This window comes from Rousettus aegyptiacus, unplaced genomic scaffold, assembly GCF_014176215.1.
Source record: "Rousettus aegyptiacus isolate mRouAeg1 unplaced genomic scaffold, mRouAeg1.p scaffold_m13_p_2, whole genome shotgun sequence".
Lineage (NCBI taxonomy): Eukaryota > Metazoa > Chordata > Mammalia > Chiroptera > Pteropodidae > Rousettus > Rousettus aegyptiacus.
The window spans coordinates 49,764,788-49,781,223 of NW_023416295.1; the positions used below are offsets into that span (position 1 = coordinate 49,764,788).

At 37.7% G+C, this 16,436-nt stretch overlaps 1 protein-coding gene across 2 annotated transcripts in view; it reads right to left on the reverse strand.

The window, feature by feature from the left end:
• Window positions 1–466: 466 nt before the first annotated feature.
• The window catches only part of CERS6 (ceramide synthase 6), a 265,827-nt gene continuing 249,857 nt past the window's right edge, over window positions 467–16,436 (reverse strand). Inside the window, exons 9-11 of one of the 2 annotated variants that reach the window (XM_016165374.2) lie at window positions 9,213–9,369; window positions 8,631–8,654; window positions 467–6,094 (exon numbers count right to left, since the gene is read on the reverse strand). In XM_016165374.2, coding sequence (XP_016020860.1) covers window positions 5,942–6,094; window positions 8,631–8,654; window positions 9,213–9,369 — 334 coding nt within the window. In that variant the 3' untranslated portion in view covers window positions 467–5,941. The remainder of the gene's footprint in view (window positions 6,095–8,630; window positions 8,655–9,212; window positions 9,370–16,436) is intronic. The other variant, XM_016165375.2, reaches the window with a different exon arrangement.

Genomic DNA, 16,436 nt, shown 5'->3' on the forward strand with positions numbered 1-16,436 from the left:
GAGGTCAGATTGGTCAATTTAAACCGAAAGAACAGAGTTTTTGTAAACTCCATGGGGGTCTTACCTAAGGGGTGTATATGGTATATAGGTGCTGGGAGGCAGGGATGTTGGGGAAGTCATATCAGGAACTTACATTTGCTTGTGACCTTATGGGCTATTAGCCAGGGCATACACCTGCATGAGGGGCAACTGTCAGTTCAAGGTCCCTGCAGGCCACGTGGCCAAACAAAATGAATGCCCAAGTAGTGATACCATAGAGTAACTTAGCTAAATTCCTGACAAAGTAACATGTCATATAAATATAACATACTTGCACAGTAATCATAATGATGATTGGAATTTGAGGAGGCTTGCAAGGAACTAGTAGGATGATGTAAGCCCTGAAATAAGTCTTGTCCAGGAAGGTATGACATATCACCAACACGAGCTGTGTGACGCTTATAGAAAAAGGGCATTTACACTGTTCTCTTAATACTTATCTTTATTATGAAAGTGTTTCCAAAATAAAATGATCCTCATAATAATGATTGCTTCCAAAGATCAAGGATGAATAATTATATTTTCATATAAAAATCAGCAAACACAATAACAATACATAAGATAATTCTAATTGGCTAACAGTACATCATTCCATTTCTGATAGAGATGCTCAAGCACTGAATTGTCTTAAGAAAAAAATAAGGTTTTGTCACCTATCCTATTTCTTGCTGCAAGTTGAGAAAAATCAAATCCCAAAACTACCCACCTCCCCCTTGCATGACAACAAATGGCTATCGAGGTAACTGATTATGTGGGCAAAGAGTCTGAGGAAAAGTATGAGCTTAGAGGCTTCATGAAACTTTTGGAAATCAAATGCGAAGGATGCTTTCCATGTTTAAATGATGAAGCTCTAAGTTAAAGTTCCCGAATTGCCACATAACTGTTCCAATTACAGAGCTAATTTCTCTTTGGCAACTAATCTTTAAAAGCCCCTAACTTTTTAAGGGAAGTTTTACAATGAGAGTTTTAAAAATTACTGTAGATCCAAAAGAAAAAAGTTATCTCTATAAAATCTATTGTTTTCACTTAACATAGAAATCATACCAACAGCTGTTGTTCCCTGGTTTCCAGGCCATGCAACATACATCAAAATTGGAAGTCAAGCTTTCATGGACCTGTGTTAAGGAGAACACGTACTTTTTAAGAAAAATGGCATCAGGCAGAGGAGAAACTGTGGGTACACAACTGATCCAAGGGCTATTGATGAAAAGTGACAGTATTCTGGCTTCCTTCTATCAAGAGTTCCAGGGAGGCTGTAAGGAATGTGAGTGAATGAGATAAACAACACAGATTTTAGGTTAATGGTCTCCTCCCATCACTTCCTGGGCAATTTTGAGAATACCTAGAGTTGTGGAGACACCATAGGATATACCATCTGGCAGCAAAGATTTTTTTATTTCTTTGATCTGATGGGGTCTTAGTTTGTGGGCATTTGGTAATGTGTTCCTCTCAAAGGCTTCAGGTTGAACTCCAGTTGGAAATATCTGGAAAAGACTAAGGTTCTCCTTTGGGTGTCTGCAAATCATAACAGTTACTTATGATGTTTCATGTTCTTTAATACAACTTACTCCACGAAAGCCAGCAACAGGTATGCGACCTCTGAGTACATATTAGAGGAGTTTCACCACCAGAGTGGACAAAGGGACAGGCTCCCTCAGCATCTACTGAGCGCCCCCTAGGGGAGAGAAGGAGACTGGTCACGAAAGCAACCGCAGGGCTGGTTTCTGGCCTATGAAGAACAAAAATGTGGCCGCAGTGAACCAGTGTTAATTACTATTTGGTAATTTGAGAATGGCACAATTTCATTTTACCAAGAGAAAGTTAAGTTGACTCTGGGGACGATACCTTCATTAAAAATATATCTTGTTGCATTTTGCATGACTTCAAGAATTATGACTTTTGAAATTATTCTTCTATAAACAGCATGCTAGACAGCAAATGCAATAACTAGAGCTAATTGCATTTTCTCTCTCCATACAAATTACTTAGAAACTGAAAATGCCTTGTCATCACTTTCTCGTCAGGCTGACTTTGATCTGATTCTTATTTGAATTCCAGAAACATTTCAGGGCTGCTATTATTTATCTACAAAGCAAGGATGAGCCAAAGGAAAGGAAAAAATAGAGTAACTAATTGGACTCTTAAGACCTCAAATAGCACATAAAGTGTAAACATATAATCTTTTATTTCCAAAGGATTTCTTGAAGCCTCTCTGGACATTACGACATCATCACACATACTGGTAAACGGAACCTTTTAATGCCTTTGGAATTATTCTGTATACTTTTATACTTCAAATTAAGAAAAAATACTCAAATATTCAGGCAACTTTGGCATTAACATTTCCAAGGAAGGTACAAAATAAGTATTGTTGCAAAAATCATGAACAGATTAATAACAATCACGAGTGTCCACAAAGTTCTTTGTGAAGAGCTCTTTTGCAAAGACTCAGATCAGCTGGAGTAAAATTCCATTTTTCTCTTTGGTCCAAATCACGATGAGGTTGAAATATATAAAGTGGAAGATTCAGTTAATTCTACCTAAGGTGAAAGCATTCAATTTTCTCAAATTCAAACTCATATGCTCAGAATGGGAAGTTTGGCAACAGAACTAGACATTTTGACGTTTACCCACCATTTTGGCTAAAGGTGGCCTTATCTTACCTCACTAAAAAGTTATTTTGCTTACCTAACTGATTGCTTTCTTTGGAGAACCTACCTTTCTTCCTAGTTCTTCTCTATCAGGGGCTAATTTCATTATTAGAACACCATTGTCCAGCAGCCTAGCAGGAGGTGAATGTTAATAAAATCCTGGGGTGAAGCAGCAATCATGTGCATTTTTTTTTCTAAAATATAATTCAATAATCCAAAACACTGAGGGTTACCTCCCTATTCTCAAGTCCTGTAACTAAATTTAGAAATGAGAACTGCATTTGGCTTACATGCTGGCCTTAGGCACCCTACGATCTGGGCATATTTAGCTTTGGGGCTAGAGGTTGAAACAATTCTACCATTCTCAGCTGTGTTGGCAGCATGAACAAGAAACTGAGAGAGAAGTGGGAACTTTCTGTTGTCCATGGTAGATGGTTTTTATGCAAAAAAATATGGGTAAGGATGAGTGAGTGATATTTTGGTTTTATCACATTTTTGGAGAAACATACATTATACATACATAGATCATACATGTTTATATCATTTATTGACCCAAGGCCAAATTCTACTTGATTTGATACCTTTTTCCCCCACTAAGAGATCTAGAAAAGCTATAACATTAGAGAATAAAAGATTACTTTTTCTAGATTCCTTCCTATATATCCCTTCGTACCCTGGGAAAGTTCGAATATAACCAGAAAGAAGGCAAAGTCAACATAGGTTAAGTTAATTAACGGAAACGACACTCACTAAACTACAGTTGAATTTACAAAATACACTTCCACAGCTACAGCCTGGCACAAGTAGAAGGTATGATGTCACCCTCTCAGCCTCTCAGGCCACCATGAGAGACTAGTAGACAGAGATGTATTATTTTTCACCTTTAAAGGCCTACAAACACCATTCTGATTAGTCCAAAAGAACACCTTGCCCTAAAATGTAAAAGTAAATAAAAATCTGTAGATATGCTGAGGATTGTGTGAAGTTAATGTCATCAGCCGGAGAGGCTCGAAGTATCCCCAGTCCTCCTTCTAAGTGACTTTTGGGAAAAAAACAAAAAATTGTTTAAGTTCGTCTTTGCTAAGGACAGACTCAATTTACCTCATTTTATGCAACTCGTCTACACCTTTAAAATTAAATTAACTTATAATTATAAGCTAATTGTAAGATGATGCTAAAGAATGTCAGATGATCCAAATTCCAATACACTGTTGTTGTGTGGTTTATTTTGTCCACTGAAAGGACTCACTCCAGATACTAAAGCAAGTACAATTCACTCTTCTCTTCAATGGATTAGCTGATAAGAAAAGAAATTTGACTTCTCAAAAATTTTCAGCTATAACATGCTTGCTGTTACTTTTTATTTATCTGTATCTTGGCAGATGTTCAGATGACTAACAAGTACTTTCGATGTTTTATGATTCGTCTTACAAACTCACAGAATCTACAAATTACACTGATAGACATATTCCTGTTTTGTGAAATAAATTAATAAGAATTAGTTGCACTGTTTTCTCCATAAACAGGCAGACATATTTCCAAGCCTCTTCAATTATCACTATGGACCTATATCAGAAAGATACTATTCTGTAACTAGATGGGGGTAAGACTTAGTATTACATTGTGAGGTTTTTGTTTGGGAGTATTCTTTTAACTATTATCTTACAGGTTACAAATTTGTGAACACAAAAATGTAATTTTTCAGAAAAACTGAATCGAATGTGAATGGTTCTGAGCAAGACACACACTCTCTAGTAGTTTGCTGTTGTCTTCACTATGCCCTGATTCACATATTTATATTACTGCAATGTGGTTTTGGGCTACTGTTTTAGATGACGGTCTTTTCGATTTATAAGTATTTGTAATAGTTTTTTATTCCCTGTTACTAGAAGTTAGAAGAAAGGAGATAAAATCTTTGGTTTAGGTGTATGGTTATCTAATCTATACATAAATAACTCTGCTATGTAGGTGATAATTGAAACTTTTTATTCAGTAATCTTTCTCATTGTCAAAAATTTGTCCAGACAAATTTTTGTGGTTTTTTTTTTTGGCAATAGCTCTGTCTGAAGCAAACAAAAAGACTCTGAGTGCAATGCTGCTCATTTCTGAGTAACAGGAAAGTCATTCTGGGTTATGCTTAGGGAGAAAAGATAGAGTAAAATAGTCTTTCTCCCACTGGCTTTATCTCTCAGAAAAATAAAAATATCAGGATCAAATACTAGATAGGGCACTTTCTTGAAAGCTAGTGCAATAAAGTGCTTTGCACTATAGAAGTGACTTTTGCAAACTCTCAAAACTCTTTTTCTGTTCAAAATATAATTAGCTTCTTTTTTTCACGACATGACAGAAGACAGTGCTAATTTCATGGGCAGTGGTATAATCTGGTTGCAGTCAGCTACCCTTTCCTTATGTTATCCTTAGTCCAGGGGACAAATTTCCAATATTAAAAGTCATTTCCTTGTAACTATGACCTTAAGCAAAGGTTTTCCTTCAGAGCCGGAGCACTGACTTCATAACCGAGAATAAAAAGATCTCTGTAGCCTACAAGGTTAATCCCCAACTAGCTACATGCTCATTGAAGAAATCTTGGCTGTCTGCACAGGAAATGAAGACTATTCCAAAGCAATTTAATACAAAACAATATTTTAAAAGCTCTCCGATAACTATACTCTTTAATTTGCTAAGTGACCGCAAAGAGTGACAAAAACCCAAGCTCATCCTGTTTAAACTGTATATTGGGAAGATGATCACTGAGACCATAGGCAATTTCAAAATGGGTACTGACACAAAGAAAGCCAACCTATTTGGAGCTGTATGAGAATCTCACACAGGGCTTTGCTTGCTCTCAGACAAATTAAGCTGATGCTCCTAGCAGACTGGGTTACAGCAGCAGAAAGGGTGGAAGCAGATGGAGTATCTCCCTCACTGTTATGAACCCAGAGAGTAAAAGGAGTGAGGAAATCCTCTTTTGTCCACAGATTTACAAACAAATACAAAAAATAAATAATATTCTAAGACAATACAAATGCAAATACTGTTCCCTTGTGTCAATTACATACAGCATGCCTACATATAAAGAATGGTAATTCTTCATTCACAGACGAGATATGGCAGTGCACTATTCAAAAATGCTTTGATAATCCTAATTTTTGTTTCTGGTGCTGAGATATGAAAGGAACTGCATTTGCAACTTATTAAATACTTCCAGGAACAAACAGTTCACTTTGTTCGGGACTTGCAGTTTTGAGTAATTAATCATCCATGGAACAAGGGCCAGTCAGGAGATACCCGTTGGTACCACTGGTTCCATTGGTGGCGGTTGCAGTGTGGGCGTTCTTCCCTCGGTGTTCCGAGTCCTCCTCATCTGAGCTAGACTCAATATCACTTCGATCATCCTTGGACACCTGTGGCATACAAGAAGGTGAGTGTAACCAGCTTCTAAGGAATCATTAAGATATGGCATGCTCAGAATCACATGCAATCACACATGAGGGAAGCAGACCCAAACGTTAAAAAAATCAAAGAGGACAGGAATTTCGCCATAGTAACACATTCCCCTTTACTGGAGGTATACAATTTGGGTGACAAAGTCAGTTATCAAGAAAGGTAAGTGGATTTAGGTATGACAAGGGGCTAGACTTGCTGAACTCTTTGAGGTGCCTTTCTATATTGAGAATGTACTAGACCACGCATCCTGCTTCTGCTGGCAAAGTGGCATACTGTGCTACTGGAACGGCACTATAAGAATTTGGTACAAATGAATCAATTTACACTCTGGTGATCACATTCTCCTTGAGAATCAAAGTCGGCTCTCAATTAACTAAACTAACGGAGATATTCACTAACTCAGATGATCACAGCATCATTTTTATTTGGCTTTATAATGCATTATTTCGTGATTTAATTTTGTTTTCTTTTCTATCCACTAGAATTAAGTAGAAAACATTTCGTTTTATATACTACATAATAACTAATGGCAGTAGGAGGCTTTTCGAGACTCTGCTGGGTGAGGTTTAGTTTAAAATATTTCTCAAGGAAAATCTACTGACTGGATGGATCGTCATAAATTGGCTCCCATCTTTCTAGGGTTTTTCAGTCTTCCATTTAGTTTCATTAAGTAATGAGGATGGTATGGTAAGGTACCAGGATATAACTCTATACATTACCATAAAAAATGAAAAAAAAAACCATACTATCTAGCAAGGTAGTAATTTAGAGAGAAATTAAGAAATACTCTACTGCTTTTAATATTAAAATAGTTTTGAACCTCTTACTATCTAAGTCTAAATTATTGTAAGCATTTTTATCCAACAGGCCTTACGACCTTTGAGTAACTGAGCACAGTTAACGTACTTTCTGAGCAGGATGGCAAAAGGGACCTGGTGGCATGGTTTTATAGAAATTTTTCCAGTATAATCACCTGTGAGAGACCAGAGGTGGGCTGGGGAGGTTGGCAAAGTCTTCTGGGAGGTTTATCCGAATCAACTGGGGGATTTTTCACATCAAATCCTCTCTGCGCCACCACTACTCCCCAACTTGGGAATCCTGGAATTCACTGCCCTTCCTGAGGGATTACCATGAGAATGCCATCTTTGTCAGGTGGGTGGGTACAGGGGAATGTAAGAGCTGAGAATTACTGCTCTATTCCAACCAGAGATGACGGGAAATATTATAAAAATGGACCTCGCTCCTATGCCCCTTGAGATGAGGCTGAATTCACAAGGATCATCTCCAAGAAGATTTACATACCGAAACACCAAAATGGCTAGATTATGAGAATACTTCAAATAACACGGGTCACAAAGATAATGTTGGAGTTAGGTTCTGCTACATTTAGAAATCCATTAGTTATAAATTAAGCTGCTAATAGAAAAGAAAACCCCAGTTTCAGATAGTGATTAATTTACATCTGAATGCTTAGTAAGATTATTTTTAATTGCATTTGGGAAAAAAATATATAGTTATGTTACCTTCAAAGAAAGGAACAATTTAGAATATCTCAAAATAACCTACAGGAAAATAGAATCTATAACCCATGGCCAAGATGAGCCTTACTGTCCTAGGTAAGCAGCAACGGCAGTCAAAATATTCTGAAGCCTGAAATCTGGAATAAAATAAATGATCATCTATCTCTTATAAATTGAAGGAATAAGTTGGTGAGAAGACCATACACCGAATGGAAATAGCAATGTAGCAAGTTCACAAGTGATGTAATCCACGGTGTCCTTGTATCTTCAGTTATTATTATCCTATGGACAGTATTATGCATGTTGATTTAATTTGTATCCGAATGAAAACAGAAGCATTTTAAAAAATAGAAATAGAGTAAGAGGTCACAGAGGAAAAAAAAAACCAAACTTTTGCTTCTAAACAATGAATTGATCAAAATAGTTTGGATTTATATAGAAGCGGACACTGAGAACTGGTTCCATAGAATGTGACCAGGTGTCCAGAGCCTCTCTGTGGAAGGGAGCCACTCTGTTTACCTCACTGAGGACAAAGTGGTCAAGTGCTGCTTGGTGGCCCAGGGCAGACCAGACAAAGGAGAGGATGCTCAGGCCTCCATTCTCGATTGCATGCTTCCTGTCCCCGACTTAGTTCTCTTTCTCCTACTTGACTTTGGTATATTTCTCGTGTGTGTGTGTGTGTGTGTGTGTGTGTGTGTGTGTGTGTGTGTGTGTTCCCCAGCCAACATGTTAAACACCAATGAAAAAAATTCTTCTTTTCTCTGTTGGATCATGCAAAGCTCACACAAAAAGGCATTAACTGAGCTGCTCCTAGCACCCGTTGGTAGCTGGTGGGGGCTACACCTCAGTTAGGGTCAGTGGCAACAGATTAGACAGAACAATATTCATTGAAATAAGCATCTGAGTGCCCCTCCAATAGGCGAATAATGTGGCACCCAGGACAAGGTTAGAGAGAGAGTTGTAAGAAACTTACATGTAAAGGGTTCCACTTCCCAGCCTTCCAGGGTGGCAGAAGGAAGAGAACAAACAATGAAAGTAAGAAAATGTTACAGAGTATGTTCTAGAAAAGTCACTGCTCTACACAGAAGGGTTGTGGCTCAAGAAGCTTTATTCAAATCAGTCTCATGAGTGGTGTTTTTTTTTTTTTTAATCAAAGAGATTCAACTAAATTTTATTGGAAAAGGCATACATGGGCATACTGTATCAAGCAACCTTTCTCAACCTTTCTGTTCAGTAAGTATAACCAGAGAAGGACCAAGGGAGACAGAGAGAGGGAGAGGAAGAACACAACAAATAAAGTATTATCATAAATCTAAAACTATAAGTGCAGACAGCTGGAAATAACTATCAGCAAAGCAATACTACAACTTAAAAAATGAACTAAATACAGAAAAATAAAATTTGGTTTTTTGTTTCTAGGAGGTTATGCTAAATTATGAAAAAATGTTATCTCTTTTGATGAAATATAAAATAATAAATAATGTTCTTATTGATTCAGAAGAACTATCGAAAACAATTTTCTGGGACACATAGGGAAGGGTGAATTTTATCTTACCTTGCCTTTTGAAATAGCTTTGCAAGCTATTTTTACGATCAAGTAAGACCAGAAGCAGTTCAAGCCTTGTATTAGCAACAGCAGTAGGTTAAAAACCCACCAAGAAGGGTAAGGTCCAACAATCTCCCAACTTTCAAATAACGTGGTATTTAATACCCTAAGGAAAAGAAGAAAGACATCATCAAACACAACTTTCACTTTGCTTTCAAAGTAACTCTAGTAATGGCACAGAATCAGATAATCAACAATATCCACTAATCACTCCCTCTCTGCAAAGCCGACCGGGTATTTTGAAGTCATCGCCTGACCTACTTCTACTCCCCTGGGCAAACATTCAGTTTGATTCTAGCTTGAAGAGTTTACTTATACTCTCTCTTGACTTTTGCCATCATTTCTTCCATTAATTTCCAGTAAGTTTTTGGTTGTGATTCTACCTCTACTTGCTAAAAAGCTTTTGAAGTTGCTTTTGGTCTTTAAACAAGTGTGGAATACCTACCTCAATAACGTTATGTTGCAAAAAAGCAAAACAAAACAAAACAAATCCTAGAAAAACTAGCATAGAGGGAGCTAGAATATACTTAAGACCTATTCACTATCCTCAAGTGGTTTATAGTCTAGTAGGAGAGCCCTTAGAGGATCCTTAATTTTATAAGCCTTCCCCTGAGAAAGAATTAACAATTAAAAGATATCGTTTTGAAGTGATGTCTTGAGATGAGTATTGGAAGGGTTTTTAAAAATATTAGAATATAATGAATATACTTAGTTTTAAGAGTGTGTACCTGAGGTAAGCAAAAGCATTTGAAGTAACTGGTTTTCTTTGTAATCCACCATCAGGACCAGAATGGAGCAGCTACCTGGGCAGGTATATGAGGGCTGGTTTCAGTGCTTGGCTCTCATCCCTGTTGTGTCTGCTCCTAAACCTTTGAAAGTGACTTATATCTTATGGACTCATTTGGTGCCCCAGAGAAACATGACACCCACAGAATTTTGGAATATTACTTCCTTGCTTTCCTCCTTAGTTTACTGCAGGGCTGGTTTGGAAATCTAAGGGTGTTGACAAAACTCATCTAAGTGTAAAAAACAAACAAACAAAAAACTCATCTAAGTAAATCTCCACCATTGCTACTGCAACGCTTTGCTGGGACCCTACAGGAGAGGTTAGGTGAATGACACTTAGTAGCTAAGGAGAAGGGATGGAAAAGACACAAATCACCCATACAAGAACAGAAGGCAGAAATTTTCACAAGTGGAATGAGCACTTTGAGAGAGGCGAAGAAAAGCACTTTATGAATTCATAAAAGGAAAACAAAGAACACTTCTTGCAGTTGGGAAAAGAGATAAAAAAAAAAAAAAGGAGAGTGAATAATAGACATTGACAGGTTCCCCAACCCCCACTTCAGTAACCCACATTTATAGACCAGAATGTATCTCTAACCCTGCCACACTAGTTTGTCAGGAACAATGCACAATAAACATGATATTAAAATCCTAAAATCAAGAATATGGGATTGAATTTGACAATTCATTAAAAGTACATTACTTTAGTTATAGTAGTAGTCATTCTAAGGGAGGGGGACCAATATTAGGAAATCTAATAATTTAATGTATCACACATCCATAGGCCAAATTGTTACAAACTTAATTATTTCCATAGCATTGAAAGACATTTGGTAATGTTCAATTCTACACTGTTGATTTTTAAAAATTAGGACCCAAAAGACTAATTTAATATGATTTTTAGGTAGCTCAAATCGGCAGTTGTTCTATTTAACAAACTTCAGATTTTTTGCCTTTATAATTAGGAACAAACCACAGACAGTCACCATCACCATTATTATTTAATACTATTCTGGAAGTTCTGGTCATTGAGTATGTAGAAGGTCAAAGACCTTATTTCAAATACACAAACAATAAATACTTATAACTATTTTAAAAACAACAATCAAAATTTCCAATAATAGGGAATGGTAATAAAAATTAGTTTTAATTCTTATTTCAGAAATTATAAAGTTATTCTAAGTATTAAACATGTTTCAAGAGTTTCTTATGATAGAGAAAAACATGTATCATCTACACTTCATAAAATAAACATATGCATGTACACACACACACACACAAAGGGCTAACACTTCCTTGAACAGAATTAATCAGAGTCATTAAAGACTTTCTTTGGTGGATTAGAGATGTGTATATTTTCCTCTTTACATTCTTCTATTTTCTAAATCCATGCCAAATAATTAGAAAAAATACAGTTATTTGTAAAATGGAATTAGGATGATGCTTATAATCTTGCCCTGTTTATTATCCAATAGGCAGCCATCTCTTTAAATACCAGTTTGCAGGTCACGGCAAAACAGGCCTAAACAAGGTTCAAGTACGTGGCGGTGAGGGAGGACTCAGACACCTTTCTACTTTTCTATCTCCAGCATTTGGAAAACACCTGGAAGTAACATGCTCACTAGATATGCTGGTTGATTGATTGTGTGTTCACTTGTTCAGTAATTAAATAAATAGGTATATACAAGAAAGCTCAGGAATAACTACAATAATTTTATTTCAGAACTACCTCTGGTTCTTGACATACTATTCTTTTTGACATGGAGAGAATTTAGTTTAATTTGAACAGACAGAGGTCCTGTAGAAATAGCAACAGTGACTGCATTATGCTATTCATTATAAATCAGCCTTTGCTGGATTATAGGGTGAGAACCTTTTTCACCATTATGATTTGCTTGGCTTAATTTAAACAGGGTGTCACGCAGTTGCTGGTGACATGGCATTCACATTAATTTCTGCAATACTGCAACAGAATTCATAGGCTTTGCCACGACAATCACTGGCACCTCTGAGATGCCGCTCAAAAGTAATGGGATTTCTTTTAAAATTGACTTGGCTGCCCGCAGAGACACTTGGGGAAAAATAATCAGTGCGCTGAATGAATATACCTCTTTGTGAGAAGCTTGGGAAGAAAAACAATATATTAGGATTTTAGACTGAGGAAAGAGAGATCATTATACCACCTGGGCTCTGAAATAAAATCAGGAAACAGGGCTTTTTTTTTTTTTTTTTTTTTTTAAAGTCACAGCATGTTTCAGATGAGGAAACTGTCCTCTTTTCAGGCAAACTATGAAAATGGTGATTAAGGGATCTTATTCTTGGAGGTTAGGTTAGGAGTACGTGCTTTAATGATGCCATTGTGATCCTCTGGGGACAGAGTCCAAATTGTGGTTATTCTGAGGAAGGATTACTGGGAGGGGCCACAAGAGAGGCTACTGGGATGCTGGAAACATCCTATAGCTTGATCCAGGTGGTGATTATACGGAGTATACAAATGTACATATTTACAAATGTAAAAAATGTATCAAGCCATACACTGAAGATATGTGTACTATACATGTGAATTATGCCTCAATAAAATAAAATGGAAGAAGGTATTCTGTGGGCCAAACATTGCCGATTTGCAACCTCTGGCTTGTGTAATTACTGAAAGATCAGTGCTCCTCCACCCCCTGTACTTTTGTTCAACATGTAGCTTCTAAGAAATAGTTTCCTATCCTCCAGACCACCACACACACAAAAAAACAGCCTACAGCATCAAACCTCCTGTACAGCTGCTTAAATCAAGTGGTGGGGAATTTGGAGGTATGAGACACCACGAAGAACTGTTTTCCTTTTCATTAATGTTGGGCTCACTTAACCACTAGATGGCACATCATGCATATACAAAGTTTGCTCAAAAAGGTCTATTCTGCCAGAATCTTCTGCCAAAGTGTGGGTCCCCACACAGAAAGCACCTGATCATCCGGTTGCACCCTCCCTTTTAAGAAGCCTCTCAAACAATGAGTCTCTAGTCTGCACTTCTTCTTGCACGATTCTTGATAGAAACGGATGCCTGCAGGGCAAGGCTGAGCTTTATGCAATTCACTGGTGATGTGAAGATGCATCAGTTATGAACCCAACAGTTTAGCCTTAATGGGTTATTTTAATGGATGTTTAATGAATCATAAACATTTAATTTGACTACGCTTTATACTTATTTTTGCTCATGCTTACATTTTATGGATGCTTCATCTTAAATTTGATTATCACATAATTATTATACAGGGCACGTGGGGTGTGTGGGGTATGCATACATTTATGCAGAAAAGTTGACAACCTTTTTTTTTAAGCAAAGAAAACAGAGTAGTTTCATTTTATATGATATTTAATGCCTTACTCATTCACATTCTAAGCATTAATGTGACATCTGCCTTCCCGTTAAGCCTCAGGATTCAGGACATCTCATAATGTCACATAGAACACTGGAAAAGAATCTTCAATGGCATTTCATTCAGAAAAGCTGCAACTAATGCTTAACTTCTTCAGTCTTATCATGACTGTCAACTCAAAGTTTAAATTATCTTGAATATGTAAAGTTAGGTGAATATTCTCACTTTCCGTGGATGCTTATGATGAGAACATGACCCAGGGCAAGCACAAACTTTGCCTGCACCTCTTCTCCCCTCTCCCTCCACCGAGAAGCTTCCTCTGTGCCTTGGTTTGTCTGTTTCTGGAATGATCTATGTAAAAACCACAATAATTAGACTCATATAAAAAATCCAAAGAGAGCCAGGATTGCCTGTCAGGGTAAGGTCTCACTCTGAGGAACACTATATAATGCCAGTGAGGCTACATTAAAGAAAAATTTGTTTTGCAGTAAAAATTAGAGTGTTCTTTACTTCAAAGCTTTTGGATGTTCTTGAATTTGCTTTCCCAGACAGGCTTCTATAAATTTCATGATGGCTGTTTCTCTGGCATATATTTTCATTTGACCTATATAAAACATAAATGAAAAGTAGATTCTACCTAAAGATGATCAATAATCGACTGGCATGTTTTAAAAGTAAATGCTGATAGAAAAGCATTTAAAATTTACTCTAATCAGAAACCATCGGCACTTAATACCTGACAAAGAAGAGTCAGGTAATTAATTCACTATTATAAGCTACCCTCTTTGTCCTGGTTTTTCTAAGGTAATAAAAACTCCAGGACTAAGCAACATCTTGTCAAGGGCTTGATAGTCAAGGCTGTTACAAGGGTGAAAACTACATTTGCAATGTGTTTTTTTTTTTTTTTTTTTTTTTTAACAAGACAGCCTCACCCACAGCTCAGATTTCTCTACAACACTGGTGTTCGTGAACAAGTTTTCTCTTAGGAAGATGGTTTCCAGGTAGCTTGTAGCATGGTTGCCGACTATCTTGAATAATAGATTCACAAAGTCTGTATAGACTTAGAAGCAATTTCTCTTTCCCAACAGCAAGGTAAACTTGAACATGGATGAGCCATCTATCTTTCATTTGGCAAAGGGCACTTCAGTTCTGCTGTATTCTTAAATGAATAAGACATGGGGTCAATTCACTTATTTTTACTTTTAGATCATAGCCTAGTCAGACTTAGACATTTGTAACTGGTGACTTCCTGGATAGGGCAGATGTTGTTCTCAAAATTAGTCATTGTCCTCTTGGTGCCCTGTTTGCTATCTGTCTGCCTGAATTCCCAACCCCTCCACTGCCTGGTCTGCCTTTCTATATTCCTGATCCGCATCCTGAATCCCTTTAGCCAAGGCCATGTCCTTCAGGGTATATTTGGATCCCAACATATTTGTTTTCAACCCTCCACTTAGCTCTTTGTTGCTTTGCCTACATGTCCCTAAAACAGATTTTACCTGGTTCTCTGTTTCAAAGATGAAGAAGCTAAAGCACAGAGTGTAAATAAACTCTCCCAGGTTGGATCTAGCAGGTAGGAGTGAGCTGGGCTTTGAATACACTTGTTTACTGATCTGGGCCCTCGGGCTCTACTATCCCTAAGCTTACTCTTCACCTAGCTCTTCCAGATCATTCTTAGTCCTTTACCTTTGGCCTATGCACACAGCTGACCCATACAATGTTATGACAGATAAAATAATTTGTTACATTATCTTTTGTGTTCCCCTTGGCCTGTCATTCCCTGTCCCTGCCCCCTCTTATTTTTCCTGTGATTTTTATCTCTTGGGCCTCTGATTTGGTCTCTAGCAGTCATATGAGGCTCCTCCTGCCCAAATGACCCATTTAGGTTTATTTCACTGGTTTTCCTACTTTGGCCCACCCCATTCAACCCTTAAATCCCAATAGAATGATCCCCTAATATTACTGAACATCATATGCCTTTCACTACTACCTTGTCATGTATGTGAGCTATTTAAATATAAAATCAAAGAGCTCTTTCTAAATCCAGCTCAGAATATGGGAGAGCCAATTCTGTGCCCTTTGCTTTGCAACTCTCTTTGGAAAAGTTGGGGCACATGACTGTCTCCAAATATTCTTTACTTCAAGAAAAGGTTCGGTAAGGCTGAAGCCTGATGAGCAGGTAGAAATATGAGACACTGAGACTCCAGGAACTCATTCTTCCAGTTTCTAAGAGAGTATAAACCCATTCTCTCATCTTCAGAGAAGCAGGATGGAAGATCAAGCTCTGAACCCTCTCCATATACACACGCTCTTCCCTGAAGGGCTGCTTTTGGCTCACATCTTTTGTAGGGAACGTTCCTAGCAAGGCCAATGACGAGCTAAATATTCCTAGGCCGAGGTGGAGCAGAATGCTCACAAGTTGCTCTTGGTTTCCTTGCCTTTTCCTCCCTTTTCTGTTCCCTTGGGGATTTGAAAAGTAATTTTTGGAGCAGTGAGATAAAACTAAGGCCAAACACATACCTTGTTTGGAATTCTGGTTGTGAGATTCTCTTTTTTATCACTGAAGTTTTTGAGTCTAATCAATTAACTTGGTTTAAAGTAGAAAAGCTTGGCCACTTATGGTGTTCACGGAACCTGTAACTCGGGGATCCTAGTGGGCGCTGACAAGGAAATAGGGAGGGGAGGTCTAGTGGCTTGGTGGGAAGACCTCATCTACAGTTTGGCTATGTACGACAGGAACATGGAGAGGCTGGTCTAGTTACTTGCTTTTGGGGAGTGAGTATCTTCGATGTTGGCTCTCCATACAGGTAATTGCTGGGGCCTGGGGCGACCTGTATTTTTTCACTAGCTATTTAAATAGCAACTTCTGTGTGGGAAAGGCTTTATTTTAGGTCAGAAGAGCCTGCAGTGTGGTGGGTACAAGGCTATTCCCCTGATTGTAGCCCATGGGAGTGATGTGGTCTGTTATACATTGTCTAGAAAAGGCATGGGGCACGCAGCATCTGTCTTCAGGCCTACG